Source organism: Gorilla gorilla, chromosome 10 (genome assembly GCF_029281585.2).
Source record: "Gorilla gorilla gorilla isolate KB3781 chromosome 10, NHGRI_mGorGor1-v2.1_pri, whole genome shotgun sequence".
Lineage (NCBI taxonomy): Eukaryota > Metazoa > Chordata > Mammalia > Primates > Hominidae > Gorilla > Gorilla gorilla.
Window position 1 is genome coordinate 117,899,395 of NC_073234.2, and position 15,283 is coordinate 117,914,677.

Genomic DNA, 15,283 nt, shown 5'->3' on the forward strand with positions numbered 1-15,283 from the left:
TCCGGATTGCTTCTATGTCTGACAAATTTTCAAAGTTTAAAAAGGTCCCTCAAATAGCCTTTTAGTACCTCATAAAGACCAGAGATGAAAGAAGAAAACCAGAAGAGATTCATAGAGTATTTGCTTGGGAGTCTGCAAAAAAATCAGGTGTAAATTTCTTTTGGCTTGGGACAGTCAGAGAAATCTCCAGAAAAAAAAAGCTGATCCAACAACTCGTCAGACTGTTTCAGATTTTCCAGGAGCGCAGCTTTGCTAAGTCATTCCAAAGCATTTCTACCAAAGTTGACATTGGAGAGAGTGACCCTAGAGTCAGAATAGTATAATATACAATAATAGTCAAATTATGACCTTAAGTGGACGGAATGCCGAAAGTACATGTGAAGGCTTTGCACACCATATAGGAGACAGGCAGGGAATCACTTTAGTTTGTACAAATTTCCACAGCAAGGGAGCAAAAGTGTTAACCTAAGTCTCAGGTGAATTTATTGAAAGGAAGGAACCAACAAGATCTATACTCATTTGGATGAATTTGATTGGTGGCTTCTCCTGGTCATTTTAATTTACCAGGTAACTTTGACACAGACATGGCTAATTGTTGCTAAATGGAGGAATACTGCAGTGGGATGAGAAAAGAGAATCACAGTATCTTCTCCCTTTGTCACTAATTAGCTGTGTGACTTTGCACATGTCACTTCTCTCTGGATTTCAGTCAGCATTTGGCTAATTCTTATTATTATCATTTTCATGTACATGAATGTATGGGGTAAAAGTGCAATTTTGATACATGACTAGATTGCATAATATTGACAAGATTATTTTTCAAGGACTTCTAAGTTTGTAGCAATCTTCAATTTTATTTTCTTTGAACAATCGGGTAGTTTTAAGAGGGAGAGATTACAGAGATGTATACTTAATCAATAATCAGGTTCTTGGGTATTTCCTCCCCTCTTTTTGACCCCTCTTTTTTTTGGCATGGAAATCTTTATTCCTGCAGAATGCCTGAGCATTTAATGCAAAAGATTTTAATTTAAAAGAGGCTGTGTGGTCTCTGCTGGTTGCACAATTTCTCTTTGTGTCTGTGCTGCTGATGATCAAATATTGCAAAGCCATTAATTACCTTAGGACAAATGCAGAGGGCCACATGCAAAGGTTCTGGCCAGTTGCAGAAAGCAATATGCCAGATGTAAAGTAAGTGAAGGGTTTTTCTTGGTATTTAAGGTTCAGTGAAAAAGTAAGAGGGGCAGCTATGCCAAGAATGAAAAGCCAGAGCTTGCCAAGTGCTTCTTTAAGTGGCTTTAGCCAATGTGAGACTAAACAATGCATTAAATAGGCATACAACTTACTGCAGTTAGGGAATTGCTTGTCAAATAACACCTCTTTGCTATGTTTTAAACATGATCTCATGTATAGATAAAGACAAACAAAATGCTGTGTTGTCATCTCCTTAGTCTAACAGCTAATAAGGCCTGGGGGTTTGAACTTTCCAGGCAACCTAAAGTAATTCTTTGGGATGTCTCATGGAGAGGTGTACGATGGAACTCTGCCAGGGCGGCAGCTCAATGCGAAAACGATTTTTTGCCACCATGGGTTGTCAAAGATGTCTGGCTGCACAAAAGAGCAAAGCCCTTGCAGGCTGTTATCGAGAACAATGAGACATCTCCTTGGGAGAGAACTTGTGGCTATTTTCACTGTGTCTGAATCTTTGGTGTGGGCTGTAAAACCAGAAGGAAGGCTGCTGAAGAGATGAAGTCAGCTCTAATGGAGACCTTGGGCAATGATGGCACGACACAAGATGTGTGGTCAAAGTATTGGAGGCCCATTGAATTAGCAGAATGCCAAAATTCTCTCCTGGATCCAAAATGTCTCCCCTACCAGCCACTGGAGGTAGGATACATTTCAATACCCATGGTCTTCAAACAGCTCGTTGAGTAATACCAGCAAAGGTGGCGGTCTTGCATCCCAACCACTGGCTGCTCCCACATCTCCTTTATTTTGGGGAAGTTTCTTCCTGTCTGGATTATGGTGTCTGTGACCACCTCCCATTACTACGACTCTAATAGCACCCCAAGAAAAAGTTTGGTCCAATTAAACAGCATTTTTTTAGTAGGTCTTTGAGAAAAACCAATGAAACAAATAGTTGCAAGTAATGAAGCACTTGAGGTTTGCAGGAAGAGGAAGAAGATTTGAAGTTGGGCAGAAGAGAAGCTCCCCAGATCCTACTGCATATCCTGGTGTATACAGGTGAGTTACAGTGTTCTGTCTGAATTCAGTCTGTGAAGGGTCTTGTACAGCAGCAGCCTCTAATTAGCCTCTTCTAAAAGAAGACTTTTCTTGTGCATCCTGAGGAAGTTTTCTTAGCATTTCCTCAATTTTTCCAGAAGCTAAAATATAGGGTCATTACATAGATATCTCTCTCATGCCTCTTTTCAAGAAAGTGTTCAAAATCAATTTAGTCACCCTGGGATTCTTGCTCCTTATCTCCCAGAAGACTACCGGGATTTTGGAAGCATCTCCCTATGCTACACACTTCTTGGAGGCAAGAGAACCTAGCTTTGTTTCTGGAACCATTCAGTGGGGTAAGTTACAAAATGTTCATGTCTCACATTGCTCATTTGTCCCATGAAGCAATAATCTTTGCCCACCAAAAGTGGAGTCAAGACAAAGTGAGAGAGCTGATACAACTGGATTTTGAAAAAGTAAATATACTAGATAAACATAACATTCTTCATGTGATTATTACTAATACTACTATGTAATTCTTACTACTCATAATAGGTTTTTAATCAGCTGCTGCCAAGGAGAGAAAATGAATGTGTAATTAATTGGGCCGTTCATATACCTCTGCATTGGCAATAGATTCTGCAATTGATCTCAGAAGAGAATAATTAAGTGTAATAGCTCACATATGTGGTGCTTACTGTGTGCCAGGCAATATTCTAAGTTAACATATTCCAATATAATAACTAATTTAATCCTAACACCAACTCTATAAGGCAGGCCCCATTTTACAGATGAGAAAATTGAGGAGCAAACAGGTTAAATAACTTGCTCAAGATCACTCACCAAGTAAGTTGCAGAGCTGGGGTTCAAACCTGAAGTGTTTGGCAATAGAGGCCATGCCCTTGGTCTTGAACCCTTCGCTCTCCTGTTTATAACTCTCCATCAGGAGGGAGATGGTCTTGAAGGGCATTAGCATGTCAGAAAAAAATGCAAATTATTTTCTAATTTTGCATCATTTTCTTAGTGGTCCTATGGTTGCAGAAACTGGTCCTTTACTATTTAAAGACAGGAACAAGCATTTGGGGTCAATATAAAAACACATTGCTTCTCTTTAATAATATCTGTAGCCTATTAGCTTAGTGGTACTAATGAGGCCAGGGTCATAAGGTCAAACCCCACATGTACCAATTAGTTTCAAAGAGAAAAGCTTTCCCACAGCTAGTGACTGTACCCCTAACTTCGACCAGCTGTCACACAGATGCATAGCAGGCAGTCTAAGGGGTGCCAATAAAAGGAATGAAAATGGTGCAACTCAAATCCAGCCCCACTCAAAACAATGCTAATGGTGGGCGAGTGTGATGTCAAATTCACCAATTATACACTCTCTTCTTTAATTGAAAAGGTAATAGGCTGGGAAGAGGCTTTTGGTGAAGGTTTAGAAACCTGTAGATTCTTATTTGTCCCCTCTAATTTAATAAAGGGCATCTAAAAATGTACATACTCACTTGACCTCACAGTCAGGAGAGTGAGAGAATGTAAAGATGAGAACTGTCAGTGGCTCTATCCTAACAAAGAAAAATGACAGTCTGTTTTCATGAGGCGTGTGCTTCTTTGGCTCCTTGGTCCAAAAGACCTGCATGTATTTGGTCATATCTAAGCTTCGATTCCATCCCCGAGGGGTTGAAATCCAGCTTAAAGCAAAACAAAACGAAGAATCTGGCTCCTCTTACTTTAAGTGGGTGGAATCTCCTATCTCTGGGGACCAACAGAAACTATGTAAATAAGATAAAAGAGACTAAATGTTATTTGGTCACTACTTAAATCCAAGGTTCTTCTTTCTTGAATAGCACCAGAGCTTTGTTAATTACAACCTAGACTATGAGTCTGTTAAAGCTAGAAGAGGTCATTTATTTTAATAAAATTCCCTTGTTCTATGGACAAGGACGTTTAGACCCAGGAAGTTTAAATGCCTGCCAAACTCCTACAACTAATGAATGACAGGTCTGGGAGTAGTTTTGTGGGCAGTATATATCAAAGGAAAGAAGCTTGACTTAATAATAATAACCTAGATCTAAGAAGGTTGTTGCAGTCAATAACAATGAAAGTTCATTGTAAAGTTTCACTTAAAGCTCTTACAAAACAGTCTGTTTTAACACATGAAGAATGCCATTCGTTTATTCAGACCTGTTCTTAATAACTATACATTGGAAGTATGTTTTACAAAAGCTATAAATCCTGAAGAGCTGAAAGAATATCCAACTTTCTTTTCTAATTGATTTACTTCTCCATTTCCCCAGACCGCCAAGGTAAAGCATATACAGTTTATTTAAGGGACTGTTTATAGACTCTTAAAACTAAAAAAGACCCCAGAAACTCTCTTTCTTTCAGTCGCTCTTAATTGAAACCATCCAAGATGGTTGGTTGTCTGTCAATTTTTTAAGAATCTCCAAGGAGAGAAATTCCACAGGCCCATAGCAGCATGTTAAAATGGTTAATCACCATGGCTGTCAAAAATTATATCTATGGTAAGCTTCACTTCTCCTATTTCATTTGAAGCTCTTTTTCTCTTGGTGTTTTTCATGCAAAATGAGGTTGTAATGAGCCACCCTTTATAAGGGCTCCATCAGTCTAGTAAGAAAATCGCTAGCTCCTTCCCAATGTGCTTTCATCTCCATTATGCCACCATTTTTCTCACAGGACTGCAAGAACACAAGGCTGGCTGATAGGCTCTCCTATCTTCCCTATGATGCATAGGAAAGAATGAGTAATTAGCTCTTCATTGGGTCTTTCATTTCATAAAATGTCTAGGGAAGCTGCATTAATTATACATGAACTGTTCCATTTATGATGGGATAATGTTCACAAACAGATAATCTAGAAGGTTGCTTTCACTGTGCTGTAGTGGAACTTGGGCTTGAAGGGGAATATGAGCTCAATTCACATCATTGGGTCAATCTACACACAGTAAGCATTACAAAATATTTTATTCTGAACAGTTCTAATAGAGTTAAAAAAAACTCTCCTTGTTAAATATTGCAGATTGACAAAAATGATAGATATGGAGGCAATTTTCTTTTAGATGTTTGAATTTCAAACTAAAATCAGAAACTGCCTTCTACTACTAAAAAAATTGTACTTCCCAAATGGATTTGAAGCAGTTTAAAATAAAAGTCACAGCCACAATATAACTTTGAAAATAAGCGTAAAGAGAATAATAGGAGTCAACTGACAGTGTATAGAGGTGGGGAAGAATGCTTTCCTCTAAAAAGTATTTCAAAGACTGTATGTGCTTAGAGCTGACTTCTCCACACACAGTAAATCTCAGCGGATGAAAAGGAAACTGAATGAAATTTGTTGACAACAGTTAATGCCTGTAGGAATAATTGGCTCAGACACAAAACAGACATCAATGTAGCCTGGGGATGACCAAAATGCAGCAGATCTCTAAGTCATTGTTAGTATATATTTTTTCAGTTCAAAAAAATAAAAGCAGTTTTATTAAATAACTAGATAACCATGAGGTGAGAAGTATTGTCCACAGTACTTGACAACCTTAATTCTTGATGGTTCTTAGGACCAAGATCCCAAACAAGTAATTCCATTCTATTCAATTGGATTCAACTAGACTCAGTTAAATTCAATTCAATCCTGTCAGTTCAACAATCAAATATGGGCAGCTACTATAGCATCCAGGCTATGAGCTAGACACTTGGATTCAAATGTAAATAAATATGTCCTTTGGCATCAAGAAGCCCATTGACAGGGTATTATTCTTGGCAGGGTAGACCAAAATATTCAAGAAAAACATAAAGGATATAATTTATTCTCCATGGTTATTTTTCTCTTATGACAATAATACTTAGTTGCATTTTTCTTTTACCACTCAACTGTAAGCCCCTTGAAGACAAGGTCAATCTCTCATTCATTTCTAGGCATCTCATTCATATCTCATTCAATGCTTACACATAACAGATGCTCCATCAATGTTTTGAATTACATGAAAATAATCTAAATGGACTAATTTCTTTTGGGCAAATAAGATTGTCCAGTTGACTAGAAAGTTAGCAAGAATACTTTTGGGCACGAGGGTATGTTGAACACTTCTGTGCATGAGGGTATGTTGGATTAACAGAAGTCATGGAATTCTATAAGGCAAAACTCATGACACACATATTTTCAATGACAATACTGACAAGAACATATGATTTACAAAACCACTTTCTAGCTAAAGTCATACAGTAAGCATCAAGATTTGCTATATATAACATTTCCTTTTCAAGTTATTGAGATACAATTTTTAAAAATTTGCTGAAATTTGATTGTTGCAGTAACAGAATAAGAGAACCTGGAAATTGGTTTCCATTTTAGTTGTCCAATATCCTTAAGTGTCTGTGCAAACACTTATAAGTATCATACAGTTACTTAGGAACAATCATTTTTTCCATTCTCATTTTTCATCATTTAATGCAAACATCATAGGCATAGAAAGATCCAGTTTTCATGCACTGCGCCTGGAAATTCTGGAGCAATGTCATGTTGAACATCACAATTCAACCTGGCACGTAACAGAGGACACTTCTAGGCTTGGCAATTACCTAGTGAACTGGATCAAAGGAAATTGCACAAATGGATTATCAAGGAAAAAAAAAGTCCTCTTGGGCATAATAAGTGAGAACCACTTTTTCATTTTTTTAAAAAATGAGGATCAGTAGCTGCAAATTATAGAATAATTATGACCCACTGTTGGATCATGTGATGTCTCACAGTTATCTTCCATAGGATATTTTAAAGGTAAAACAAGTCTGCTATTGGAAAATCACTCACCCAATGCACTGATTCATCTGCTCTGCAACAGAGAACTGGATAGAATTGCTTTATTGCCAGAAAAATAAATGCCAGTCATTCAATTAAAGGACTGGCTGGAAGCAAATAGTGGGAATTTGCCTATTCAAATAGTAGAAGGCACTTCTGATTCTTTGTCACTAGTGATTTAAAAACTATTTGTTGCCAAATCCACTGTAAGTACTGATCGCCAATCCCCTCACAAGCCTCTTTCTTCCCATCTCCCTTACTGATCTCCAGACTGGTATACACAGGCCACCCTCTACCCTGCCAGTCATACACATACATACCCCACCTGCCTAGAGAGAGGCTGACATTTGGGAAGGATGAGAGAGACTTCAAGTGTGTGAGTCATCACAGGAGCTATTCAAAGCATAGTGGGTAACTGAGGTAAGCTGTCTACACTGGAGTGATATGAACCTTTAAGAATGACTCATGCTCAGTTTCCTGGAACTCTCTAAAACTCCAAAGAATTATAAGGAACAAGCATCTGGCTTTAAATCTTTTGCTGTCCTATAATATACAGTGAGATAGATGCATGGGAGCTAGATTCTTTAAGTGATCAGTTCCCACGGGAATCATTGACTTTTGCTTGTGTGTATTATTTATACGCCTTGACTTGGCTGTCTGCTTTTTACTGGCTGTTGACTTTCTAATCACCTAAGAGCTACTTAAGAGATAAGTGATTCTGTACTTGTCAGAGACCCTTTTCCAGATGGTGACATCATTGATGGGTCCCAGAGAAGAACTGTGCCAAAAGAGAGCAACAACAAAAAATCAAGGTCAAGTGGCATAGAGGGCAAATCAGTATGGCATTTCAGTTTGCATTTAGAGACAGTCTATGTATTTGCAAACAGGCCTGCCTTTAAGGGGAGTTAACCTTCTGTCTGTTCATGGTGATTTCATATTGAATGGAGACATCTAGGATATGCCCTTTAATATTTTTTTTCCCAGATCCACATGACTGGAGAGTCCTTACTATTTTACTCCAAATCACATAGCACTTACAGCAGCCCTGCATGTGTTCCATATGTTTATATGTGCGCCCATAGGTTTTGCAAACAAAAACATCAATACCTCAGGGTTATTTTGTCCTGTCCTTTCATTGAAAGGAATGGAATAGTGAGGGTGGATCATAATAGTTGAAAGAAGGCTTAGCAGGAAGTAGTTAAAGACAAATTGTTAAGGAGGAAAATTCCATCCTAGACCTGCAAAACCTGCCAAAGTCCCGCCAAAACACTATGCTTACTTTAAGGTGAGGAATCTCAGAGGCCTAGGATGGCTGCCAGACACGGGCAGTCATTCAGTTATTCACACACTCCCTGCGGCTGTAAATCCACAGAGCTGTACACTTTAGACTTGAGCAGCACATTGAGAGGGAGGGCTACTTACTGAAATAAAAGCCCCTGTCTCCACACACGAACTGAAGAGCATCCACCAGCTCAGCCCCGCAGAGCGTCTCTGGTCCAGCCGTGGCAGAGCTGGTGAAGGTGAGCAGGCACAGCGCCAGGTAGAAGAGATGCGAGGAGGACATGGTGTGCATCTTCACCTGCCCAAGAAACAGAGGGAGGGTCAGGTTTCCCCCTTGATCCTTGCAAGGGGAGTGGGGTGGGACAGAAGTGCATTGACCCCCACGATTCCACGACTGTCATTAATCAGGACTACCCAGCACAGAAGTCAACAGAGTACATGAGAACCCAGTGGGAGTTGTGGATGGAGCGTGTCTCGGCATCCAGCAACCTGTTTATTCCCCTGGCTACTGTGGATCTTTGGAGGAGTCCTCCCTGAACTCTTTCTTTATGGGTTCCTATTTCAATTAATTGAGACAAAACATCTAGAAACATTTACTACGGAAATGAAAGATGCTATTATTACAGTGGGATCCCATATCACTCTGAGACCCTGGTAGAACTTTTGAATTATCAAAGGTTAAATTGTGCTCAGTACAGATTTGGGGCCAAATAAGTTTTGTTAATTTAAATTCTCTCAATATTGGCCATCCATAGATGGTATATGCATTCATTATTGAGCAGAATATTTTTAACCAAAACATCATTCCCTACTTTTGACTAAAAATAATTTACTATGGCCAAAAAATGGCTTTTGACAATACTATATATCATCACAGGGTTTTGTTTTTGTTTTGTTTCCTCGATATGAGAGAGAGAGAGAGAGAGAGAGAGAGAGAGAGACTGATTCCTTACCTGGGACATATCAGCAGTTGACACAACCACAAATAGAAGAAAATAACAGAAACAGAAAAAAATATGAGAATCGAAGAATGAAATTGGCTCCAATAGAAACCACTCCTGTATTCTAAAGTCTCTGGCCTCAAGTCCAATATCAAATCAACACATGTTGAGAATCCCTTCTGTGTATACGGCACTGGGCTCAAACTGGCAAAAATCTTTTATTTTATTTTTAGTCACAGGAATTATGGCTTCATCTCTTGGAGGGACTTGTGTGTCACTGTATCTATTTTATAGCAAAATATACCAAGGGACCCCTGGTTGGCATGACTTAGTCAATGATAGACCGCCAAACGGCAGCCTTGCCAAAAGCAGCAGTCCTGTGGCTCAAGTCTCCATCCTCACTCTAAGTAGTAGAAACCATGCTAAGATGATCATTAAGTTTTTCCATATTGTTACTTGTGGCACAAAGATGTGGCTTTTTCCAAGAAGCCTCTCAAGGTGAGTGGCTTCACTTCTCTCAGATGCATCTACTTTCAGCATCATGGGAAGAGTCCCTGACAGGGTGTTAGGTGAGGGGCCCTATTAAAAGGGTTGTGGAGTCATGCTGGAAGCTATAATTATAAAAAGAGCATTTTTTGAACCGCAGAGTAGTGGCAGGTCCATTCAACCCCATCACTTTTGGAGAAACAGTCATTTATTTTCTGACTACCCTCCTTGCCCTCCATGGACTCTCAATTTAGTGGCTCTGTATCAGTGGCAAAATTTTCCCCATCATTCTAATGATGATTTCCATTTTTTGTAGTCAGACCTTCACCTCAGCAACTGAGGGGAAAAAAAAAAACCCAAACCCCTGTCTCTCGTTAACAAAAGGTAAATATTTAGTTAATGGTTGTAAAGCAGTTGAAGATGAAAAGCGCCCTCTATTTGCAAATGATCATAAATAATGGACATAAAATAGAAGAGGAGGTAAAAGCTCAACTGAACATTTACTGCATTTTTCTCAACAGGATCTCCGCATGGAAGTCTTCCACCCCTTACATAGCCCAAAACACTGGGACTGGAAGAAGCATGTTATCATCCAGTTCTCATTTTTTTTTTTTTTGGTTGTAAAATTAGTGGGGTTTTCCTGTTCAATATTTCCATTGGAAACCTCAACAAATCCAACCCACCTGGACCTCATGGCATTTTTCAAAAGAACAAACCTGTGACTGATCTTGCAGAGCATACCCCTACACTGCGGGAATGGGCCAGTTCTAGAAAGTATGTTATTCTACCAAATCCTATTTCTCCACCCCTCCCTTCTTTGTTGCGTTTATAGCAATGCTGAAGGCTAAGCACCTGCAACTGTAGATGCCTTCAAGTTCTTCAGTTTTTGTGAAATCCAGGGAAAAAAATTACTCAAGTTATAGCCTTAGTGAATTTCAAACTTCATTAGATGTCAAAACTATATTTTTAATAGTTAGTTCTAGTATAACACATTTAAGTGCAGCAATACATATAAGTCTCTGGAACTTAAGAATTTAAGATTTTTTTTTAAATAGATTTCTCTTTCTCTCTTTTTTTTTTTTTTGCTGAGTTATATTGTCAGATAAATCTCAGTACTTATAGTTCTAGGACAAGATAGAACCTCTAGTGCATTTTCCTTTAGTTTAGGGAACAGTCCAGTACACCCACAGAGAACCAGAGAATTTATCACATTATGTTCCCACAAATGAAAACAATACCGTACTTGCTTAGGAGTTTAAAGTGTGAAACAAGTGGTCCCATATGTTCATTATTTCCTTGGCCTTTTATTTTTTCAAACACAAAAGAAATCAGTAGAGAGAAAGGAAAGATATGATAGAAAAAAAAAGGGAAGAATCAGAAAGACATGAGAAAAAAAGAAAAAAAAATCAGAAAACACTTTCTCAAAAATCATTCACAAACCCAAATTTTAAAAGTTCTTTTTTTTTTAATCTTAGATAAATGGAATATTAATTGATTCCAGATGTCTGGGCCACAATGAAAATGCCCTGTAAAATTTGAGGGCAACAGTCATAAGAAAATACTCACTGTAGGTGTAATCATTTTTGTTTGTTCCAGGTCTTTTACAGCAGGTCAGGGTGGGTATTATGAGGCCGATGTGAATAGAAAACTGAGGTCTTAAAAACATGTGCTGCTTTGTGGGTGGGGTTTGTGAAAGCATCTAGTTACATTTGGACACCCAGGCAGGTATGCTATTATGAGCCTGGGTAAACTGCCTTTTGTCCATTGAAACAATGAACAAATTGCACAGCTGGGATTTAAGTCAATCTTTTTCCCCCAATCAAGCCGCCTATTTCCATTGTATGCCTATTGTAGCAGCCCAGATAGTGACCCAAGCTCCAGTCCACTCCCTTACTCCCTTCCCCCGACTCACTCACTTGGAAATACCTTGAGAGTCAGAGTACAATCAGCTTGTGAGCTCTGCCTCTGGGCAGGACACCTTTACTCACTGAATTACATGTGAAAGACCACGCAGCTCCCTCAAACCACTTCCTGCTTCAAGTACAGAAAAAAGTAACAACTTATTAAGAGCTCCACTTCTGAAGTGTTGAGCATACACAGCATGAAAAGCGCATTTGGAAACAATTTTCTTAACTTGTAATTAATGCAGAGATAACGTTCCACAGCCTCTTTTATGATCCCCTAAGTAAGGAGACAAAAACTCCAGCTGCTAGATCACATAGTATGTATGCACAGTGACGTCATTTCTTTGAAAGCAAGGTGGCCTGCATGTGTTGGCATCTCAGGAACAGCAGGATCAGGTGCCTGACAAGGGTGTATCTTTAACTCCTGGAGCCACTTACTTGACTAGGGAAAGTCGTAGTGGTGAAGTGTTTGAAAGCAGCAACTGAATGCTGCACTAAGTGGCAGAGACGTCTTATGAATTGAGCCCTCAGGCAATTGAATCGGTGGAGCCAGTGACAGCAACTTAAAAGCGCTTGCAAATTGAAAAAAAAAAAAACAAGTCTTGAAGGATATAATTTTGCTGAGAATGGAAACTAGAACTACGGCCAGCAATCGGAAACGAGAAGTCGGTGCACTGACAGCAGCAGCCAGATTTACCTAAAGGGACTTCACGACACCGAATATAAAATCAGAGTTTTATAACACAGAACCCCAAGTCCAAACTTTGCCCATGGAAGTCCTCTTCTAAACAGAAAAGTTGGGCAAGCAGCTCTTAGAAAGTTTCTGCTTTCCATATACAGTATGTATTTGTTTAAATTATACAAATATGCAAGGTCAGCAAGAGTTGTCAAGGAGTTCTTTTTTGGAAGAACAAATTACACTTTACTCTAACTTTAACACTCTCTCTGGGCATAAGTGCAGAGTTCCGGGACCTTAGCTCCAAAGATCATATTTAAAAGCTTTAATATCATCTAAAATATAACCCTTCATATATAGCATGCCTTGTAAATAAAGTCCTGATGAGTTACACACACAGAGACACATACACACAGAGACACATACACACATGCAAAAGAACATGGTCTTAAACATAAAACATCTGCACCTGCAAAAGAAAAAAAAAATCCCCAAGTTCATATCCATGCTCTATAGCCCTTAGCCATAGAGAGGATTTAAAGGAATCTTCTGTAATGACACCACGGAAGCCCTGCAGAAGTGGAGGATTTAGCATAAGTACCTTGCAATAGTTTCTACTCATACAGATATCTGTGCAAATGCATCCATCTCCCCGAGCTATTTTTCAGATTCCACAGAATTGCATATTCAGCAATTTATAAATAACTCTCAGTTCCGAAACAATGAAAATTTTAAAGTGAAGAACAGTTCTAGGCAGAAGCAAACAGTACACAATTTAAATAAAATTCCCCAATGACTTCAAAGAGTAAGAAATATTTACCTTCAAGAAATCACAAAAGCAGCACTTAAATAATTGGGTTGGAAGACTGCTGATTTTTCCCATTGCTTCTGAAGTACAAAGTCTGAAAATGAATTGGTTAGCAGGAATAATGAAGCAAAAAGAAATCCAGAGAGATGGGAGATGTTGAGAGCAATGTCACATTTCAATTTTGAGGACTTTATTCCATTGCGCAGGCTCTATCTGCTCTGAATTTAGCAGTGACAGTGAGATTTAGCAAACAGAAGAGGGATTTAGAGAAAATCCTCACATTTATCTACAAAACACAGACACTGTAGACAGGAAACAGCTGGGGGAACATTTGCCTTCTCTCTCTCTCCCTCTTCTGGCAAAGTTATTGAGTAAGGACTTTTTTGGGCATGGTGACAAATAACATCATACCTTTGCATTTTAAAACTAGAGCACAGAAGCATTTTTTTCCCTTAAAAGAATGTGTGTTAGTGACAGGGTTAGCAGACATTAAAATACTTATGCTGCCATAGAAAATAAGGATCTGTTTTCTGATTAACTTTCTGCTGGGCATGAAGACACAAACGTCTGCTAATACACCTTACCAGTATTAAAGGAATATACATGGGGGATGGGAGAGCAATTTTACATTCTAGAGCAAATGCATAATTTAAAACAAAAAAAGAAAGAAAGGACGATAAGACCCTCTCCAGCAAACTCTACAATTTTAACCCTGAAGTGACTGGGGTAAAGTAGATTGGAAGACAGCACTCGGGTGACCCCGTGTCCCAGTTGCCAAGTGAGGGGTGTGATCTCATTTCCTAGAACCTATGGAGGGGCAGGCAGCATTGGATTGGTCCCTTTAGGACACTGTCTCATACTTTTTCTCCTGAGATGAGGCAAAGACTATGCCGAGCTGTAAAACCTAACTGAAATAGAACATTTTTCTTTATTTTTCTACTAGGCTGCCTGTCACTGTCCCCTCCCCACCCCACCGCTCTGGGAGAAGGGTACCTGGGGGGCAAACAATTTTCCTGTTGTTTGAATTTGCACATAACTCAAACCTGTGTGCGTGTGTGTGTGTGTGTGTGTGTGTGACAGAGGGAGTCTGTGTGCCAGAGTGTGTTTTCTTTCTCTGATTTTTCTGTATTCTAAATAACACCAGCTGGCTAGCAATACCCTCTCGAGGGTTATGATGTCATTCAAATCCCTCAACTGGGTGACTGGCCGGCAACATGGTCCAAGCCAGCTGTTTTGCTATTTATAATGTACACTTGCCTTTGCCATTGAGAATTCAGTTCTGATCTTTTGTCGATACAGTTTGTACCTATTTCCCTTTGGTTTTGTGAAGCAGTAGATAAGAAAGTGAATTATAAAATAAGGTTGCAAAAGCCCAGAGCAGACGTACCTCTTTCCCTAGAGAGCTCTCCAGGCCTGGTTTCCCAGGAGTGGTGGAAATAACCTGGACCTTGAATTTTTTCTTTTTTTTTTTTTCCACATGACTCTCAGGGGACTGACACATCAACTGAAAACACAGGTCTGCTTGAAATCCTACTCTGGCTCTTTGTGTTATCCTGGGGCCAGAAATTTGTTTGTAGAAGTGGGTGCCCTAACAAAAAACAAACAAACCTGCTTTGTTTGGAAGGGGGTTCGGTTTGTTTGAGTCTTCTGTGTGGTTAATACCTTGTAGCAATGTTTACCTTTCAGAAATCAAAGTTAGAAATCTGAAATTATGTTGTGTCAATGGTGCACTATGTTCAGCAACATTTTGTGAGCTCTACTATGTGCCCAACTACACACATCCCTAGGAAAACAAAGAGGAATAAGATATGGTCAAGTCCCTTCAGGGGCTTTGAGCTGAATGTCAGAGACAAAGAGGAAAACTTCACAGTCATATGATGGGCATGTGCTCTTTTAAAAACATGAACAGTGCACAATGAGAGGGAGTGACACATTCTCTGGGAAGACAGGGGAGTAAAATCTTTTGGAAAATCCAAAATGAGGGAGGCAGATTGTGTCATGAGAGGCTTTGGGGTACCATGTTGGGAAATTTCAGTGGGTGGGATTTGACCCAAAGAGGACACTAAGAGGTATCATCAAGAGGTGGCCCGGTAGGTGGCCCTGGATTATTCTTAATGCAGGGATTATCCACATGTGCAGATGTGTGAGTAATCCC

At 39.3% G+C, this 15,283-nt stretch overlaps 1 protein-coding gene across 5 annotated transcripts in view; it reads right to left on the reverse strand.

The window, feature by feature from the left end:
- Positions 1 to 13,470, reverse strand: part of IGF1 (insulin like growth factor 1) — an 82,215-nt gene extending 68,745 nt beyond the window's left edge. For 2 of the 5 annotated variants that reach the window (XM_004053775.5, XM_019039346.4), the window contains exons 1-2: positions 13,141 to 13,444; positions 8,455 to 8,611 (exon numbers count right to left, since the gene is read on the reverse strand). In XM_004053775.5, coding sequence (XP_004053823.1) covers positions 8,455 to 8,611; positions 13,141 to 13,203 — 220 coding nt within the window. In that variant the 5' untranslated portion in view covers positions 13,204 to 13,444. Of the gene's footprint in view, positions 1 to 8,454; positions 8,612 to 11,306; positions 11,762 to 13,140 lie in introns of those variants that run through there. The other 3 variants (XM_004053774.5, XM_004053776.5, XM_019039348.4) reach the window with 3 other exon arrangements.
- Positions 13,471 to 15,283: the final 1,813 nt, after the last annotated feature.